The following is a 16,460-nucleotide window of genomic DNA, read 5'->3' on the forward strand; positions in this document are numbered from 1 at the left end:
TGCTTAGATAACTGATTTGAAAACTTCCTTTTAAAAAATGTCTTACTTTTGGCTGTGCTGGGTCTTCGTTGCTGCACATGTGCTTTCCCTAGTTGCGGTAAGCCGGGATAACTCTTGGCTGGAGCATGGGCCCTAGGCACGCCAGGCTTTAGTTAGTTGTGGCACACGGGCTTAGTAGCCCCGTGGCACATGGGATCCTCTCGAACCAGGGATTGATCCCATGACTTCTGCATTGGCAGGCAGATTCTTAACCACTGGACCATGAGGGAAGTCCCCTCTGATGCTTTTTTTAACTACACTAATTTCCCTCCAAACCCTGCTTTACTGTGTCCCACAAACTTGATACATTGTACTTTGTTTATTTTAAAACATTTTCTAATTTCCTTTGTGATTTCTTCTTTGACCCATGTTTTTTTCCGAAGAACGGTTTTTAAAATCCAGGATCTGAGGATTTCCTGATATCTTTCTACTACAGACTTCTAGTTTAATTCACCTTTGGTCAAAGAACTCATTTTTGTAAGAGTTCAATCCTTTTAAATTTATTGAAACTTGTTTCATGGCCCAGAACATAGTCTCTCTTGGTACTTGTTCTGGGCGCACTTTCCAGACAGAATGCATATTCTGCTGTTTTAGGGATGTGTGTTTGATAAATGTCAGTTAGTTCATGTTGGCTGTTTAAGTCTCCATATCCTAATTCTTTTCTGTCTACTTTTTCTATCAGTCATTGAGTCATTATAAATATCTAATTATAATGGTGGATTTGTCTATTTCTCCTCCCACTTCTGTCCATTTTGCTTTCTGAACTTTGATTCTGTTATCAGATGCACACACAATCAGGATGCACACACAATCAGGACTGTAATATCCTTCTGATGAACTGACCACTTTTTCATTAAGCATTTATAGTTATCATCAAATCTGGAAAGTAGTCGCCCATAATTTTTGCAAGTATCTTTTTTTTTTTTAACTTTCTCCTTCTTAGGTTCCAATTGCATACATGTTGGGTTTGGTGTTGTCCTATAACTTTTGTTTGTTTCATTCTGGAGTGTGTTTTGCTATGTCTTCCTCACTGATTTTTAAAAAAAATTTAATTTATTTTTGGCTGCACTGGGTCTTCATTGCTATAGTTGGGCTTTCTCTAGTTGTGGTGAGCAGGCTTCTCACTGTGGTGGCTTCTCTTGCTGCAGAGCACAGGCTCTAGGTGTGCGGGCTTCAGCAGCTGCAGCTCACGGGCTCAGTGGTTGTGGTGCATAGGCTTAGTTGTTCTGCAGCATGTGGGAACTTCCCAGACCAGGGACTGAACCTGTGTCCCCCACACTAGCAGGCGGACTCCTGACTGCTGGACCACCAGGGAAGTCCCCTCCTCATTCGTCTTTTTTTCTGTTTTTCATCTCAGTCACTGCTTTTATTTTCATATACTGTATGTTTCATCCCTAGATGTAACGTGTGCCTCTTTTTCTATCTTCTATTTCTCTGCCCATATAATGCTTCTATCTTCTATTTCTCTGCCCATTATGATCATGCTTTCTTCTGTCTTTGTAAACATATGGCATACACTTAAAATGGCTGTTTTAAGGTTCCTGCCTCCTCATTCTATTATCTGTGTCATTTTTGGTTCTGTTTCTATTGACATTTCCCCTTGTTGTGGGAGATACTTTCCTGCTTATTTGCACACCTGGCAACACTGACTGATGCCATAGGTTATGAATGTTACACTGTTAAGTGCTAGATTATGTCATATTCCTTTACATATTGATGTTCTTCTTCCTAGAATGCAGTTAAGTGACTTGGAATCACCGTATCCTCTGAGTGTTTGAAGCGCTTTTCGAGCAGGCTCTGCTATAGCAGAACAGCCTATCATGTTGGGTTACTTTGGCCCAGGAAGTCTCACCCAACACTCCACATTTGGCTAAAGAGAACACAAACCAGGCGTGGCCCCACGTTCTAAGATTTGTTCTACTTGTTCTTTCTGTTCCAGCCTCAGGAGCTTCCTCAGACACATGCCAGATCCGAAAACAGCCAAGGGCTCAGCGATCTTCTGCAGATCTCTGGGGTTCTCCCTAAATAGATCTTACTCCTCTCCAGGATTTTGTCCCAGAAAATTCCAGCTATATTGGCCTTCCCAAGCTTTACTATCCATCTTCTCAATTAGGCTCCTGCTTGGCAGGCAGATTCTTTACTGTCTGAGCCACCAGGGAAGCCCTTAATCAAGGATAGCGATCAGGTAAAATGTATGACGACCAATCTGTGGAATAAATTAGTGACTACTTTGTAACACTGCCCCCGGGGAGAACATCTACTTAGAGGCCAACCAGGGTGCAAATAGGTACTGAACAGACACACAGGCTAAGGAACGCCAAGCAATCTATTTTCTAGCTTACTGGCTGTCTCTTGTAGAGGCACACCTATGTCTGTGCCTCAGACACTGAGCACCACAATCATACGCAAATGCTAAAAAAGAGCTGGGAGGTAGAGGGCCACTTAAGTTGGCAGAAAGGAAAGAGTGAATGTATGCTTGATAAGGAAAAGTGAGGGCAAATGAGCAGAAAAGCAGTAAGAAAGTGAGTGGTCACCAAACTCACGTACAAGATGTTAACAGAAGTTTTTGAATGGCCAGGACTCTTTCTTCATATACATTTACTGGAATTTTCATAACAGGTAGCCTAAACCTCGGGCCTTTGAAAAAAACTGAGCTTTAAAAGAAAGCCATCAGAATATTTTAAAGAGTAAATATGAAAGGTTCAAAGAAAGTTTAAAGAACAAATATTTTTAGCTCAAAGTAGAGAAGACTCAGGAATAGCTTAGATGACTCCCTGCAAAGACAGAAAGGATTATGCAAAAAAGGGGTGACCATATGTTCACTATCTCTAGTGATGAATAAAATGAAAGGAAATGGGCTCCGTTGTAGTGGAAGAGGCTCATTCTAACACTGTAATGGCTATTAAAAATAGAGACAATTTGCGAAGGAACATTACGGAATGTCTTTCTCTGGAAATCTTCAAAAATAGACAACATCCACTTTTCTAAGTGTGTCAGAGGAATCCTATTCCCAGGGCACATCTGAGACTCTGCTGTGCTGTTTGTTACTCAGCGTCCACCAAGGGCATGATCCATGAGGGGCTCAGCTGCTCTCTTAGGATAGATAGGAAGTGAGCAGACAGTGATGACCAGTCTAGTCCAGAGACCACAAATCTGCATTCCCTTTGGTTCTGTGTAGAAACGGCTGTGTGTCAAAAATAAACTCAAAATGGATTAAAGATCTAAACATAAGACCAGAAACTATAAAACTCCTAGAGGAGAACATAGGCAAAACACTCTCCGACATACATCACAGCAGGATCCTCTATGACCCACCTCCCAGAATATTGGAAATAAAAGCAAAAATAAACAAATGGGACCTAATTAGACTTAAAAGCTTCTGCACAACAAAGGAAACTATAAGTAAGGTGAAAAGACAGCCTTCAGAATGGGAGAAAATAATAGCAAATGAAGCAACTGACAAACAACTAATCTCAAAAATATACAAGCAACTCCTACAGCTCAATTCCAGAAAAATAAATGACCCAATCAAAAAATGGGCCAAAGAACTAAATAGACATTTCTCCAAAGAAGACATACAGATGGCTAACAAACACATGAAAAGATGCTCAACATCACTCATTATCAGAGAAATGCAAATCAAAACCACTATGAGGTACCATTTCACGCCAGTCAGAACGGCTGCGATCCAAAAGTCTACAAGCAATAAATGCTGGAGAGGGTGTGGAGAAAAGGGAACCCTCTTACACTGTTGGTGGGAATGCAAACTAGTACAGCCACTATGGAGAACAGTGTGGAGATTCCTTAAAAAACTGGAAATAGAACTGCCTTATGATCCAGCAATCCCACTGATGGGCATACACACTGAGGAAACCAGAAGGGAAAGAGACACGTGTACCCCAATGTTCATCGCAGCACTGTTTATAATAGCCAGGACATGGAAGCAACCTAGATGTCCGTCAGCAGATGAATGGATAAGAAAGCTGTGGTACATATACACAATGGAGTATTACTCAGCCATTAAAAAGAATACATTTGAATCAGTTCTAATGAGGTGGATGAAACTGGAGCCTATTATACAGAGTGAAGTAAGCCAGAAGGAAAAACACCAATACAGTATACTAATGCATATATATGGAATTTAGAAAGATGGTAACAATAACCCTGTATATGAGACAGCAAAAGAGACACTGATGTATAGAACAGTCTTTTGGACTCTGTGGGAGAGGGAGAGGGTGGGATGATTTGGGAGAATGGCATTGAAATACGTATAATATCATATATGGAACGAGTCGCCAGTCCAGGTTCGATGCATGATACTGGATGCTTGGGGCTGGTGCACTGGGACGACCCGGAGGGATGGTATGGGGAGCGAGGAGGGAGGAGGGTTCAGGATGGGGAACACATGTATACCTGCGGCAGATTCATTTCAATGTTTGGCAAAACCAATACAATATTGTAAAGTTTAAAAATAAAATAAAATTAAAAAAAAAAAGAAAGAAACGGCTGTGTGTAGAGTCCCACCGTGTGGGTTACCTGGAATTCAGATATGTGGGAGAGAGGAAAGACATGAAGAGGCCAGGCTTGCCTAAGGTGTGACAGCTTATAGATGCACTTAGAATGAAAAGGAAAAGTTTCTCTCTGTAAGAGATGATTACAGGTAGAAAACACCTGAATTTCCAGGTTGTCTATGAAAAACAGAATCTGTTGAACTGAAAACTGCAATGATTTGAAGACCATCAGTGCCTCATTGCAGACAAACAGAACAGGGCATGTAGTTCTCCCAGCTCAAGGCAGGGCCACAGTAGAGAAGCTTCTCCTTTTGCTAGCGGAAGCACAGGTGACAACTTTCTTAGAGGTGAGAGAAGCAGGCAAACCTATTGAATTCTCTAGTTTCCAGGATTCCATGAAAATCACTGTAGGGCTGCGCTAAATACTGAGTAAAATCCTAACTAGAACCAACAGCGCTCTGGTCTTAAGGCACAGAGCCTCAGGCAGCAGCCAACAGCACAGCAGGTGTAGGTGGGGCTGCAGAACTAGGGCACGTGGCCTTGGCGTCTTCAGTGACCCCTGAAGAGAAGCCATCACCAAGGCAGCACTTAACACATGATATGCTCCGACAGGAAACGAATTCTTCAGCTGCATTTCTAGCAGTTATCAAAACTTTATGTTAGGGTGAGCCTGGATGGGAGGGGAGTTTGGGGAGAATGGATACATGTATACGTGTGGCTGAGTCCCTTTGCTGTCCACCTGAAACTATCATAACTTTGTTAATTAGTTATACTCCAATATAAAATAGTTAAAAAGAAATAGAATTACTTCCAAGCAACAACCACACAAAAAAGTTTGTTAGAGAGTTCCCTGGCAGTCCAGTGGTTAGGACTCAGAGCTTTCACTGTTGGTGCTTGTATACTAAGTCGCTTTGGTCGTGTCCAACTCTTTGCAACCCTATGGACTGTAGCCCTCCGGGCTCTTCTGTCCATAGGATTCTCCAGGAAAGAATACTGGAGTGGGATGCCATGCCCTTCCTCAGTGGATCTTCCTGACCCAGGGATTGAACCCGTGTCTCCTGTGGCTCCTGCATTGCAGGCAGATTCTTTACTGCTGAACCACCGGGGAGGCCCAACCTGCTGGGCCTGAGTTCAATTCTTGGTTGGGGAACTCAGACCCTATAAGCTGCCCAGCTTAGCACTCCCTTAAAAATATTTGTGTTAAACCATTTCACAATGATTCTCACCTAAAGAACAAGCGCCATGATGGAGCCCTAACAAAATCCAAAAGCCTCTAAAACAGGGTTTGCATTGTACCCTAAGCCCCAGAAGCAGAGAGTTCATTATGACCCATTTCTTATCTTTGAAAATCACTGCTAAAACCACAGTTCTTGATGCAATAGAGGGCATGCCTCAGGTGTGCTACAGCAGAAAAGAAATTGAGAAACAGCATTATCTACAGAATTTCTACAGATGGGCAGGAATCATATTAGAAATGAATGCCAAAGGGACTTTTCTTTAAAGCTGTGTTTACATAGCAACGCGACAAATATAAAAATAGCGGCATTTCCTAAGGATGTTTTATTCACACTTTACAAAAGACTGAGAGAAGGTCAATCATCACCAATATTATTCTTCTTCTGCTCTTGCTATTATCAGGGTGCCTTGGAAGTACTGATGGGGATGCTGAGGGGTGCCAAAACCACCGTGGAGGCCCAGTGCCCCTCATCTCCGGTCTCGTGATTGGCTGGACCAAGGAGGGCAATCTGCAGCCTTGGACAGAGTTTCCTTCTGTGCAGAACTAAATGGCCCTCATCATCATCAAATAAACAACTCTAACAACACCAGTACTGCAGTCCAGACACCCCAGATGGTAGCTTAATCGCCTGAAAGAATTAATAGTGCACCTCTAAGCACATTATTCACCCAGAGAATAGTTTAGGCAATGGAAAGAATCTGGCCCATTATACCCCACACAATTGCTAAATAATATGCAATCACAGAAATGAAGCATGGCATATGGTAATCTCTCCACTATATTGAGATTCATTGTAATAAAAGTGCTGTTCAAAACCCCCATGTAGAAACTGGAAAGGCATACCTTTCTTTTCTGGGAGAAACATGACAATAAGACAAGCCAGTCCTCCGAGGCACAGAAATGCTGCCAACGTCCGCTTCCGACCAAACCTAAATAAAACAGAGAAGTTCACGTCTCTCTAGAGAAACTTACACATTCATTTCCTCCATCCTCCAACCTTCCTTTTTAAATGTCCCCACGTTTATTACATGTTCATCTTTTCTTAAGGAGTGGGTAGCAAATGTGACTGACCAAGACATGACTTAAGTAACCATCACAAAGCAAAGGAAAACCACCTGGATGGCAGGATTAAATGATGTGTGTGGGACAAGAACAGAGAACCATTCCATCTACTTTTGTGAGTGCTTACTATGTTCTAGGCACTATCGGAAATGTTTTCTGTCTCTATCATCTTTCTTAATGCTAATAATCAACCTTTAAGACATGTGCTTAAGGGTTCTCCATCTTCTAGAGAAGAAAAGTGAAACATGGAGAATTTTAGCTCATTTATTCATTTTCTGGTTATTTGTATCTTAAGCAGTTAAAATTTTATACACCTCTTTCTTAAAAAGACAAACAGAAGGAAATTTCTTGTTAGTGTACCAGAATTAAATGAAATTCATTGCACACTTTCTTGGGAGAAATAATTTTCAAATAAGAGCTCTAGACTTGAAAGAAAGATAAGAACAATTACAAGCCTTCCTTTACTAGGCAATATGCTAGGTCCTCTGTGAGGCGCTTCAATGTTATTCGGTACTTTTATGATAATTTTTCCAGGGGACTTTCATAATCCCTGGTTTAAGGATAAATACATCAAGGAACGTAACTTCTCAAAGTCATTAAATTAACACATGGCTAAGATAGGTCTGCCTGACCCCCAATGTGGCGCTCCTTCCCTCTGCCTCAGGTTTTAATCCTGACTCCAGTGGTGGTGGCTGGGGGACAGGGAAGGATGCTAGTCTCCAGGTTATTGTGCTTAATTTAACAGTCAGTATCCAATGTTTTTCAAATGATAGGCATCATTCAAGGCAGGCATTAGGGATTCAAAGACATACAGGACACCCCATGGACTATGTCCTCGTGACACTGTATGTGGTCATCAGAGGGGGGCACAGGAAGCTACAACAGGAAGAACACCTGAGGGGTGTCTGGCCCCCCGAGGATGCTGGGACAGATTTCTGAATAAGTCCCCTGACTCAGCCCTTGGACCATGATGTGAGTACACTCAGGCATGAAGAGAGGGGTCAGCAGAGGCAACTGGGCCCAATCCCCAAAGAAAAGCCCTTCAATTGAATGGAATCTAAAACTGCCCTTTAAAATAAGCTGACCTCAATACCCACAATGACAGCATCCAGTGCATGCTAAAGGAATGCTGTTTGTTTTTTTTTTTTAATAAAAATGATGACTTCTAGAAAATGATAAATGGTATAAGCCAATTGATTTCTAGCTCACAATTTCCAACTGCCCTGGTCAGCGGTTTAGTAATAGAAGGAATCGGAGAAAGCCAAGGAATGAGTGCTCTATAAAAGAACTTTTAAAAAATATTTCAAAACTGTGCTCACTGATTATGATTGGCAAAAGCAGGATCTACTCTTCCCATCAACAAAGTCCGGTGGGACTTAAAAGGAAAGAAAAGTCTTTCTCATTCCTCTAGTTCTTTGTCTTATGTGAGAGCTTCTAAATGACCATGAGTGGGTCATGAAATTCTAATTGGGTCATGGAGTTCTATGTATGTCGAGCTGATATTCCCATTTGGGATGAACGAATTACACACAGCCTGCTCAAAAACAGTCAGGTGGTAACGTCTTTTAATATTGGGTTAAAAATCTATGAAGACCTAAATAGATATTTCTCCAAAGAAGATGTGCGGATGGCCAATCAGCATAGGAAAAGATGCTCAACATTGCTAATTATTAGAGAAATGCAAATAAAAACTACCAGATGTCACCTCCCACCAGCCAGAATGTTCATCATTTAAATTCAACAGATAATAAATGCTGAAGAGGATGTGGAAAAAAGGGAAACTTTTTCTCCATAGCGGCTATACTAATTTACATTCCCACCAGTAGTGTGGAGGGAATGTAAATTGGTATAGCCTCTATGGAGAACAATATAGAGGTTCCTTAAAAAGGTAAAAATAGAGATACCGTATGATCCAGCAATCCCATTCCTGGGCATAAATCCAGAGAAAAACAGAAGATACCCTGCACTCCAATGTTCACAGAAGCACCATTTACAATAGGTAAGACATGGAAGGAACCTAAATGTCCACCAACAGATGAATGGATAAAGATGTGGTACATAAATAAAATGGAATGCTACTCAGGCATAAAAAGGAGTGCAACAATGCCATTTGCAGCAACATGGATGAACCTAGAGATTATCATACTAAGTGAAGTAAAGTCGCTTAGAGAAAGACAAATAGCATGATATCACTTATATGTGCAATCCAAAATATGACACAAATGAACTTATTTATAAAACGTGAACCTAGATATTATCATACTAAGGGAAGCCAGTTACTTCGAGAAAGACAAATATGATACTACTTACATGTGGAATTCAAAAGGTGACACAAATGAACTTATCCACAAAACACAGACATAGAGAACAAACTTACGGTTACCAGAGGGGAAGGGCGGGGAGAGAGACATTAGAGGAGTTTGAGATTGCCAGACACAAACTACTGTATATAAAATAGATCAACAACAAGGTCCTACTGAGAGGGTAACAGGCACGAAAGCTAGGGGTCTCCAATTGGAGGAAATAGGCTGCAAGTGTCAGACGTGTTTTATCGCTCTCTTAAGCGGCAGGAGGAAATAAACTGCAAGTCTCAGATTTTTCCCTTCTCTATACAAAATTAAAAGGAGGTTTCTCTTAAAATTCTGTGTTGCCATGATGACACCTGGTTCCACCTGAACTTAACTTTTCTCAAACCTTGAGCTAACCTGTGCGTTTTTCTTATGTAAATGTTTTTCTTAAGCTATGTTAATGAACTATGAATTTACCCTAGAGTCTGTCTTTCTTCAAGTCCTGCATAAGACTCAGAACCAATAAGGGCTCAACAAACCAGTATGTTTTACTCATACAATTATTCTCCTAATCTATGTTAATGACACTATATATTTGCTTGGAAACCTGCCTTTCTTCAAGATTCATATCAATCATTTTCTGGCACGGGATGATTCACCTTGGCGTAGTCAATAAAGCAGAAGTAGATGTTTTTCTGGAACTCTCTTGCTTTTTCAATGATCCAATGGATGTTGGCAATTGGATCTCTGGTTCCTCTCCCTTTTCTAAATCCAGCTTGAAGTTCATGGTTCACATACTGTTGAAGCCTGGCTTGGAGAATTTTAAACATTACTTTGCTAGCATGTGAGATGAGTACAACTGTGAGGTAGCTTAAACATTCTTTGGCATTGCCCTTCTTTGGAACTGGGATGAAACTGACCTTTTCCAGTTCTGTGACCACTGCTGAGTTTTCCAAATTTCCTGGCATATTGAGTACAGCACTTTCACAGCATCATGTTTTAGGATTTGAAATAGTTTAACTGGAATTTCATCACCTCCACTAGCTTTGTTCATAGTGATGCTTCCTAAGGCCCACTTGACTTCGCATTCCAGGATGTCTGGCTCTAGGTGAGTGATCACACCATCGTGGTTATCTGATTCATGAAGACGTTTTTGGGTAGTTCTTCTGTGTATTGTTGCCACCTCTTCTTAATATCTTCTGCTTCTGTTAGGTCCATACCATTTCTGTCCTTTATTGTGCCCATCTTTGCATGAAATGTTCCCCTGGTATCTCTAATTTTCTTGAAGAGATCTCTAGTCTTTCCCATTCTATTGTTTTCCTCTATTTCTTTGTACTGATCACTGAGGAAAGCTTTCTTATCTTTCCTTGATATTCTTTGGAATTCTGTGTTCAAATGGGTATATCTTTCCTTTTCTCTTTTGCCTTTTGCTTCTCTTCTTTTCTCAGCTATTTGTAAGGCCTCCTCAGACAACCATGTTGCCTTTTGCGTTTCTTTTTCTTGGGGATGGTCTTGATCACTGCCTCCTCTACAATGTCATGAACTTCCATCCATAGTTCTTCAGGCACTCTATCAGATCTAATCCCTTGAATCTATTTGTCACTTTCACTGTATAATCATAAGGGATTTGATTTAGGTCATACCTGAATGGTCTAGTGGTTTTCCCTACTCTCTTCAATTTAAATCTGAATTTGGCAATAAGGAGTTCATGATCTCAGCCACAGTCAGCTCCCAGTATTGCTTTTGCTGACTGTATAGAGCTTCTCCATCTTTGGCTGCAAAGAATATACTCAATCTGATTTCAGTGTCGATCATCTGGTGATGTCCATGTGTAGAGTCTTCTCTTGTGTTGTTGGAAGAGGGTGTTTGCTATGACCAGTGTGTTCTCTTGGCAAAACTCTGTTACCTTTGACCTGCTTTGTTTTGTACTCCAAGGCCAAATTTGCCTGTTACTCCAGGTGTTTCTTGACTTCCTATTTTTGCATTCCAGTCCCCTATAATGAAAAGGACATCTTTTTCGGGTGTTAGTTCTAAAAGGTCTTGTAGGTCTTCATAGAACTGTTCAACTTCAGCTTTTTCAGCGTTACTGGTTGGGGCATAGACTTGGATTACTGTGATATTGAATGGTTTGCCTTGGAAACGAACAGAGATCATTCTGTCATTTTTGAGACTGCATCCAAGTACTGCATTTTGGACTCTTTTGTTGACTATGATGGCTACTCCATTTCTTCCAAGGGATTCTTGCTCACAGTAGTAGATATAACGGTCATCTGAGTTAAATTCTCCCATTCCAGTCCATTTTAGTTCACCAATTCCTAAAATGTCGATGTCCACTCTGCCATCTCCTGTTTGATCACTTAAAATTTGCCTTGATTCATGGACCTAAGATTCCAGGTTCCTATGCAATATTGCTGTTTATAGCATCAGACTTTACTTCCATCACCAGTCACATCCATAACTAGGTATTGTTTTTGCTTTGGCTCTGTCTCTTCTTTCTGGAGTTATTTCTCCACTGATCTCCAGTAGCATACTGGGCATGTACCGACCTGAGGAGTTCATCTTTCAGTGTATCAGAAAAATATCTAAGTGTAAGTAAGTAAGTGTTAGTCGCTCAGTCGTGCCCGACTCTTTGCGACCCCATGGACTGCAGCCCACCAGGCTCCTCTGTACATGAGATTTTCCAGGCAAGGATACTGAAGTGTGTTGCCATTTCCTTCTCCAGGGGATCTTCTCAACCCAGGGATCGAACCAGGGGGTCTCCTGCACTGAAGGCAGATTCTTTACCAACTGAGCTATACTTTATTGACTACTACAATCACAACAAACTGTGGAAAATTCTTGAAGATATGGGAACACCAGACCACCTGACCTGCCTCCTGAGAAATCTGTATGCAGGTCAAGAAGCAACAGTTAGAACTGGACATGGAACAGACTGATTCCAAACCAGGAAAGGAGTACATCAAGGCTGTATATTGTCACCCTACTTATTTAACTCATATGCAGAATACATCATGTGAAATGCCGGGCTAGATGAAGCACAAGCTGGGATCAAGATTTCTCAGATATGCAGATGGCCCCACCCTTATGGCAGAAAGTGAAGAAGAACTAAAGAGCCTCTTGATGAAAGTTAAAGAGGAGAGTGAAAATGCTGGCTTAAAACTCAACATTCAGAAAACTAAGAGCATGGCATCTGGTCCCATTACTTCATGGCTGATAGATGGGGAAACAATGGAAACAGTGACAGACTTTATTTTTCTAGGCTCCAAAACCACTGCAGATGGTGACTGCAGCCATGAAATTAAAAGACACTTGCTCCTTGGAAGAAAAGTTATGACCAACCTAGGCAGCATATTAAAAAGCAGAGACATTACTTTGCCAACAAAGGTCCATCTAGTCAAAGATATGGTTTTTCAATAGTCATGTATGGATGTGAAAGTTGGAGTATAAAGTAAGCTGAGTGCCAAAGAATTGATGCTTTTGAACTGTGGTGTTGGAGAAAACTCTTGAGAGTTCCTTGGACTACAAGGAGATCAAACCAATCAATCCCAAAGTAAATCAGTCCTGAATAGTCATTGGAAGGACTGATGCTGAAGCTGAAACTCCAATACTTTGATCACCTGATGTGAAGAACTGACTCACTGGAAAAGACCCTGACGCTGGGCAAGATTGAAGGCAGGAGAAGGGGACAACAGAGGAAGAGATGGTTGGATGGCATCACCGACTCAATGGACATGAGTGTGAGTAAGCTTTGGACATTGGTGATGGACAGGGAAGCCTGGTGTGCTGCAGTCCATGGGGTCACAAAGAGTTGGACACGACTGAGGGACTGAAGTGAACTGTCTCACCTTGTGCCAATGTTATCTCAAAATGCATGTTGTGGGTGAGGGACCTGGCACCACTCTGAGTTTTGAGACATTTCCTTTCTCTAATTAGCAGCCTGCTGATATAACATACTGCTAAAGGCTAGCAGGTGGGGAACTCTTTCTGCCCTCTTCTGATGTCTATGTCAGAAGCTTTGTCTTATCTCTTTTATACTTTAATAAAACTTTATCACACAAAAGTTCTGAGCGATCAAGCCTCGTCACTGGCCCCAGACTGAATTCCTCTCCTCCAGAGGCCAAGAATCCTGGTGTCTTTCATGGCTCAGCAACAACTTTTCACTATTGTATGGCACATGGAACTATATTCAATATCTTGTAATAAACTATAACGGAAAAAGTTATGAAAAAGAATATATATATATAACTGAGCTGCTTTGCTATACACCAAAAACTAACACAACACTGTAAATCAACTATACTTCAATTGAAAAAAAAATCTACACAATAACTCATAAACTTGAAACCCAAGGAATAACGCACTAAATAATGAATTCTCAATGTGTCTGGTCTGAAAAGAATTCTGATCATCATGGAATACTTAGCAGATACTGCATATGGACAACGACAGGAACATTTGGGTGTTTATGCATGTTAGTGTATGTGTCCTCTACACGGTACATTTCATATCCACCCATACTCACCATCTTTGGTTAATCAAGTAGATGCAGACAGGGTAAGATGGAATCTCTATGAGGCCGGACAGGGCTAAGTTGGCATAAATGTTTCCACCTAGATCACCTGCACTCAGAGTGAGGCCATAATACACCAAGCTGCACACGAACCTGCAATTGGGGGTGAAAGACAAGAAAGACAATGGGAAAGTCCATAAGCATTTGTCAGAAAAAATTAAAACACTGGTTCAAATAATGCCCTCTGTCTCAAAGAGTAAGTTTGACTCCCTCATTAGGCTTTCTATCCTAATATAATTTCTATACTAGGACAAAATAAAAATAAAATAAAGGGGCCTTGGAAATGTTGTGAGCTACATCTAGATGCTCTATAAAGCAAACGAGTGGCCAGGCCCTGACAGAGAAGATGTCATTAGTGCCCTCATTACACACTTCTGCATTTATTAGGAGACAATGACTCTATTTTAAATTTATTTAATTCAACTATTTATAAACACTTGCCCTAAGCAGTCACTGTGATATTATGAAAATGACTCTACAAAAGAACTCCTAAGGACAGGCCAACAGGGGATGGTATTGAGAACACATGCTAATAAGTGCCTGAGTCACCAGTGGGTGGCCTGCTGGCCAGAGTGACAGGGACTCTAACACCTGGCCATAGTCTCAACCCCTCCTGGCATTCAGCAGGTGCATATGCTGCAGACAGCCACAACAGGTAAGAGAAGACGAGGCCATGGCAGAGGCAAGCTCCTCTAGGACTATCAAAGCCCGGCACTGATTTCTGCGCAGCTTTGCCGAAACATCGAGGCAGCACCCCTTGCGTGGCAGATATTGTGCCAGGCATGGAGCCTATGTCTTACAGCCCAGAAGCTACACTGGAGAAAAGGCCATCCTGAAACTCCAAACTGGGGAGTAACAGGAACTTCTTCCAGAGTGAAGGGAATACAGCACTCTCTGCTTATCCACAGGGGATACGTTCTAAGATTCCTGGTGGATGCCTGAAACCATCGATAGGATCAAATCCGTTATGTACTATTTTTTGCCCTAGACAGCCATCCCTATAATAAGGTTTAACTTCTATATTAGGCCTCGTAATAGAACATATGAATTGCTGGCATCGCTACTCTTATGCTTTGGGGTCATTACTAAGTAAAATAAGGGTGATGTGAACACAAGCCCTGGGATACGGATAGTCGATCTGATAAGTAAGACAATGTAAGTGACTAATAAGCAGGATATGCTGGACAAGGAGATGATTCATGTCTTAGGTGGGATGGAGTGGGAGGGAACGAGATTTCATCATACACTTAGAATGCCATGCAATTTAAAAACTTATGAGTTGTTACTTTCTGGAATTTTTCATTTAATATTTTCAGACTGCAGCTGACCTCAGGTAATTGAAAACCACAGAGAGCAAAACCTTTTGTGCCTAGGAAACTGCATTATTAAAAATAAAACAAACTAGAACAGAACGTAAATAAACCCTGAAACTAGGCTTTGTTAAACATGAATGCATTTTGTAAACCAAAAATTTCTATACAACAGTAAAACACTTGGGTTTTGGAAATTCATTAGTTTTTATGTTTATACAGTTCATTTTGACAAGTGTTAATTACGAGGAAACTCCCAGTTGCATCTCTTTTCCTTAGAAAAAGTCCAATAAGCTACAACTATGAAGAGATCAACAGGAAAGGGAAAGCATTCTTTCCATCTCTGCCAAAAAAGCAGAGTGGGCCAAGCGCCCCAGGTTATTATTACGAATGGGCCACAGGAACCAGGGAGAGGGAAGGTTACAAATGGGCCACAGGAACCAGGGAGAGGGAAGGCAGGGAGAGCGGTCCCCGGAGACGGCCTGCTTAGTGACTCATCCCTCTCTGGCAAATGAGCTCCGGCAGCAGCTACTTCCCATTACTTCGTCCTAGGTGGAGCTGTCATTCATAAACTATGGATGACGAGCAGAGTCACAGCTGGGGCATCACGGGTAAGGATGCAAGGCAACAGGGAATTGTCTGGTTTCCCTGCCTGCTAGTACTTTGCTGTGAGCAGCAAGCTGAGCAAACTGAAATATTTTCCTAATTTTTTTTTTCTTCACTCCCCACAGCCTGTGGGATCTCAGTTCCCCAACCAGGGAATGAACCTGTGTCCCCTGCATCGGAAGCACAGGGTTTTAACCACTGGACTGCCAGGGGAATCCCCTTCCTAAAGTATTTTTTAAATCCTTTCCATCTGCAGTAGAGACGAGACCCTCCTCTTACTTAGTGCTATTCCTAATGTATTGTATGTGTTGGTATGTATTTATTCTACATTTAAAACAGAAGTCCTAGTGAAGAATTCCAGACATAGAAATACACATACATATTTAATTCAGGCTGTGAAGGTAGTAAGAAGGGCACAAACAAACAAAGCCAGTTCGAGACACTAGAGGAGCCTAGCTGGTGGTAAGAGAAAATAGGGAGAACATGCAAGGAAGGCCTCTGGTCCCGAGATGGGGACCCTGCCTACAAATTTCCTTGATGGCAGAGTTGGTCGTTTGGATGCATAATTACAGCTATTAAAATCATTTCAATCCTGTTTATGGGACCCAAACAAAAATTTTAAATGCTTGCATAATATTTAACAGTATACTTAGGGCATCATGAAATTATTATCCCACACTACTGTGGGAAACAGCAAAGGAACAGATGTTAAACACAGAGGCATAATTTCACTCCCCAGTTAAGGCTTTCTTCAGTGACAGATCCACAGAAAAGATTTTAGAATTTTATAGCATCTTCAAAAAGAACGGCTCTATGTGGAATGACACTGTCTCTGTT

General features: G+C 41.4%; 1 protein-coding gene across 5 annotated transcripts in view; it reads right to left on the reverse strand.

Annotated features, from left to right (window-relative positions):
* The window catches only part of SLC22A15 (solute carrier family 22 member 15), a 123,709-nt gene that overhangs the window by 34,726 nt on the left and 72,523 nt on the right, over positions 1–16,460 (reverse strand). For all 5 annotated transcript variants that reach the window (XR_001496419.3, NM_001193093.1, XM_059883551.1 and 2 more), the window contains exons 7-8: positions 13,660–13,800; positions 6,631–6,716 (exon numbers count right to left, since the gene is read on the reverse strand). Coding sequence is in view for 4 of the 5 variants with exons in the window: in NM_001193093.1 (NP_001180022.1) it covers positions 6,631–6,716; positions 13,660–13,800 (227 nt within the window). In the remaining variant the exon portion in view is untranslated. The remainder of the gene's footprint in view (positions 1–6,630; positions 6,717–13,659; positions 13,801–16,460) is intronic.

The sequence above is a fragment of the Bos taurus genome, chromosome 3, assembly GCF_002263795.3.
Source record: "Bos taurus isolate L1 Dominette 01449 registration number 42190680 breed Hereford chromosome 3, ARS-UCD2.0, whole genome shotgun sequence".
NCBI lineage: Eukaryota > Metazoa > Chordata > Mammalia > Artiodactyla > Bovidae > Bos > Bos taurus.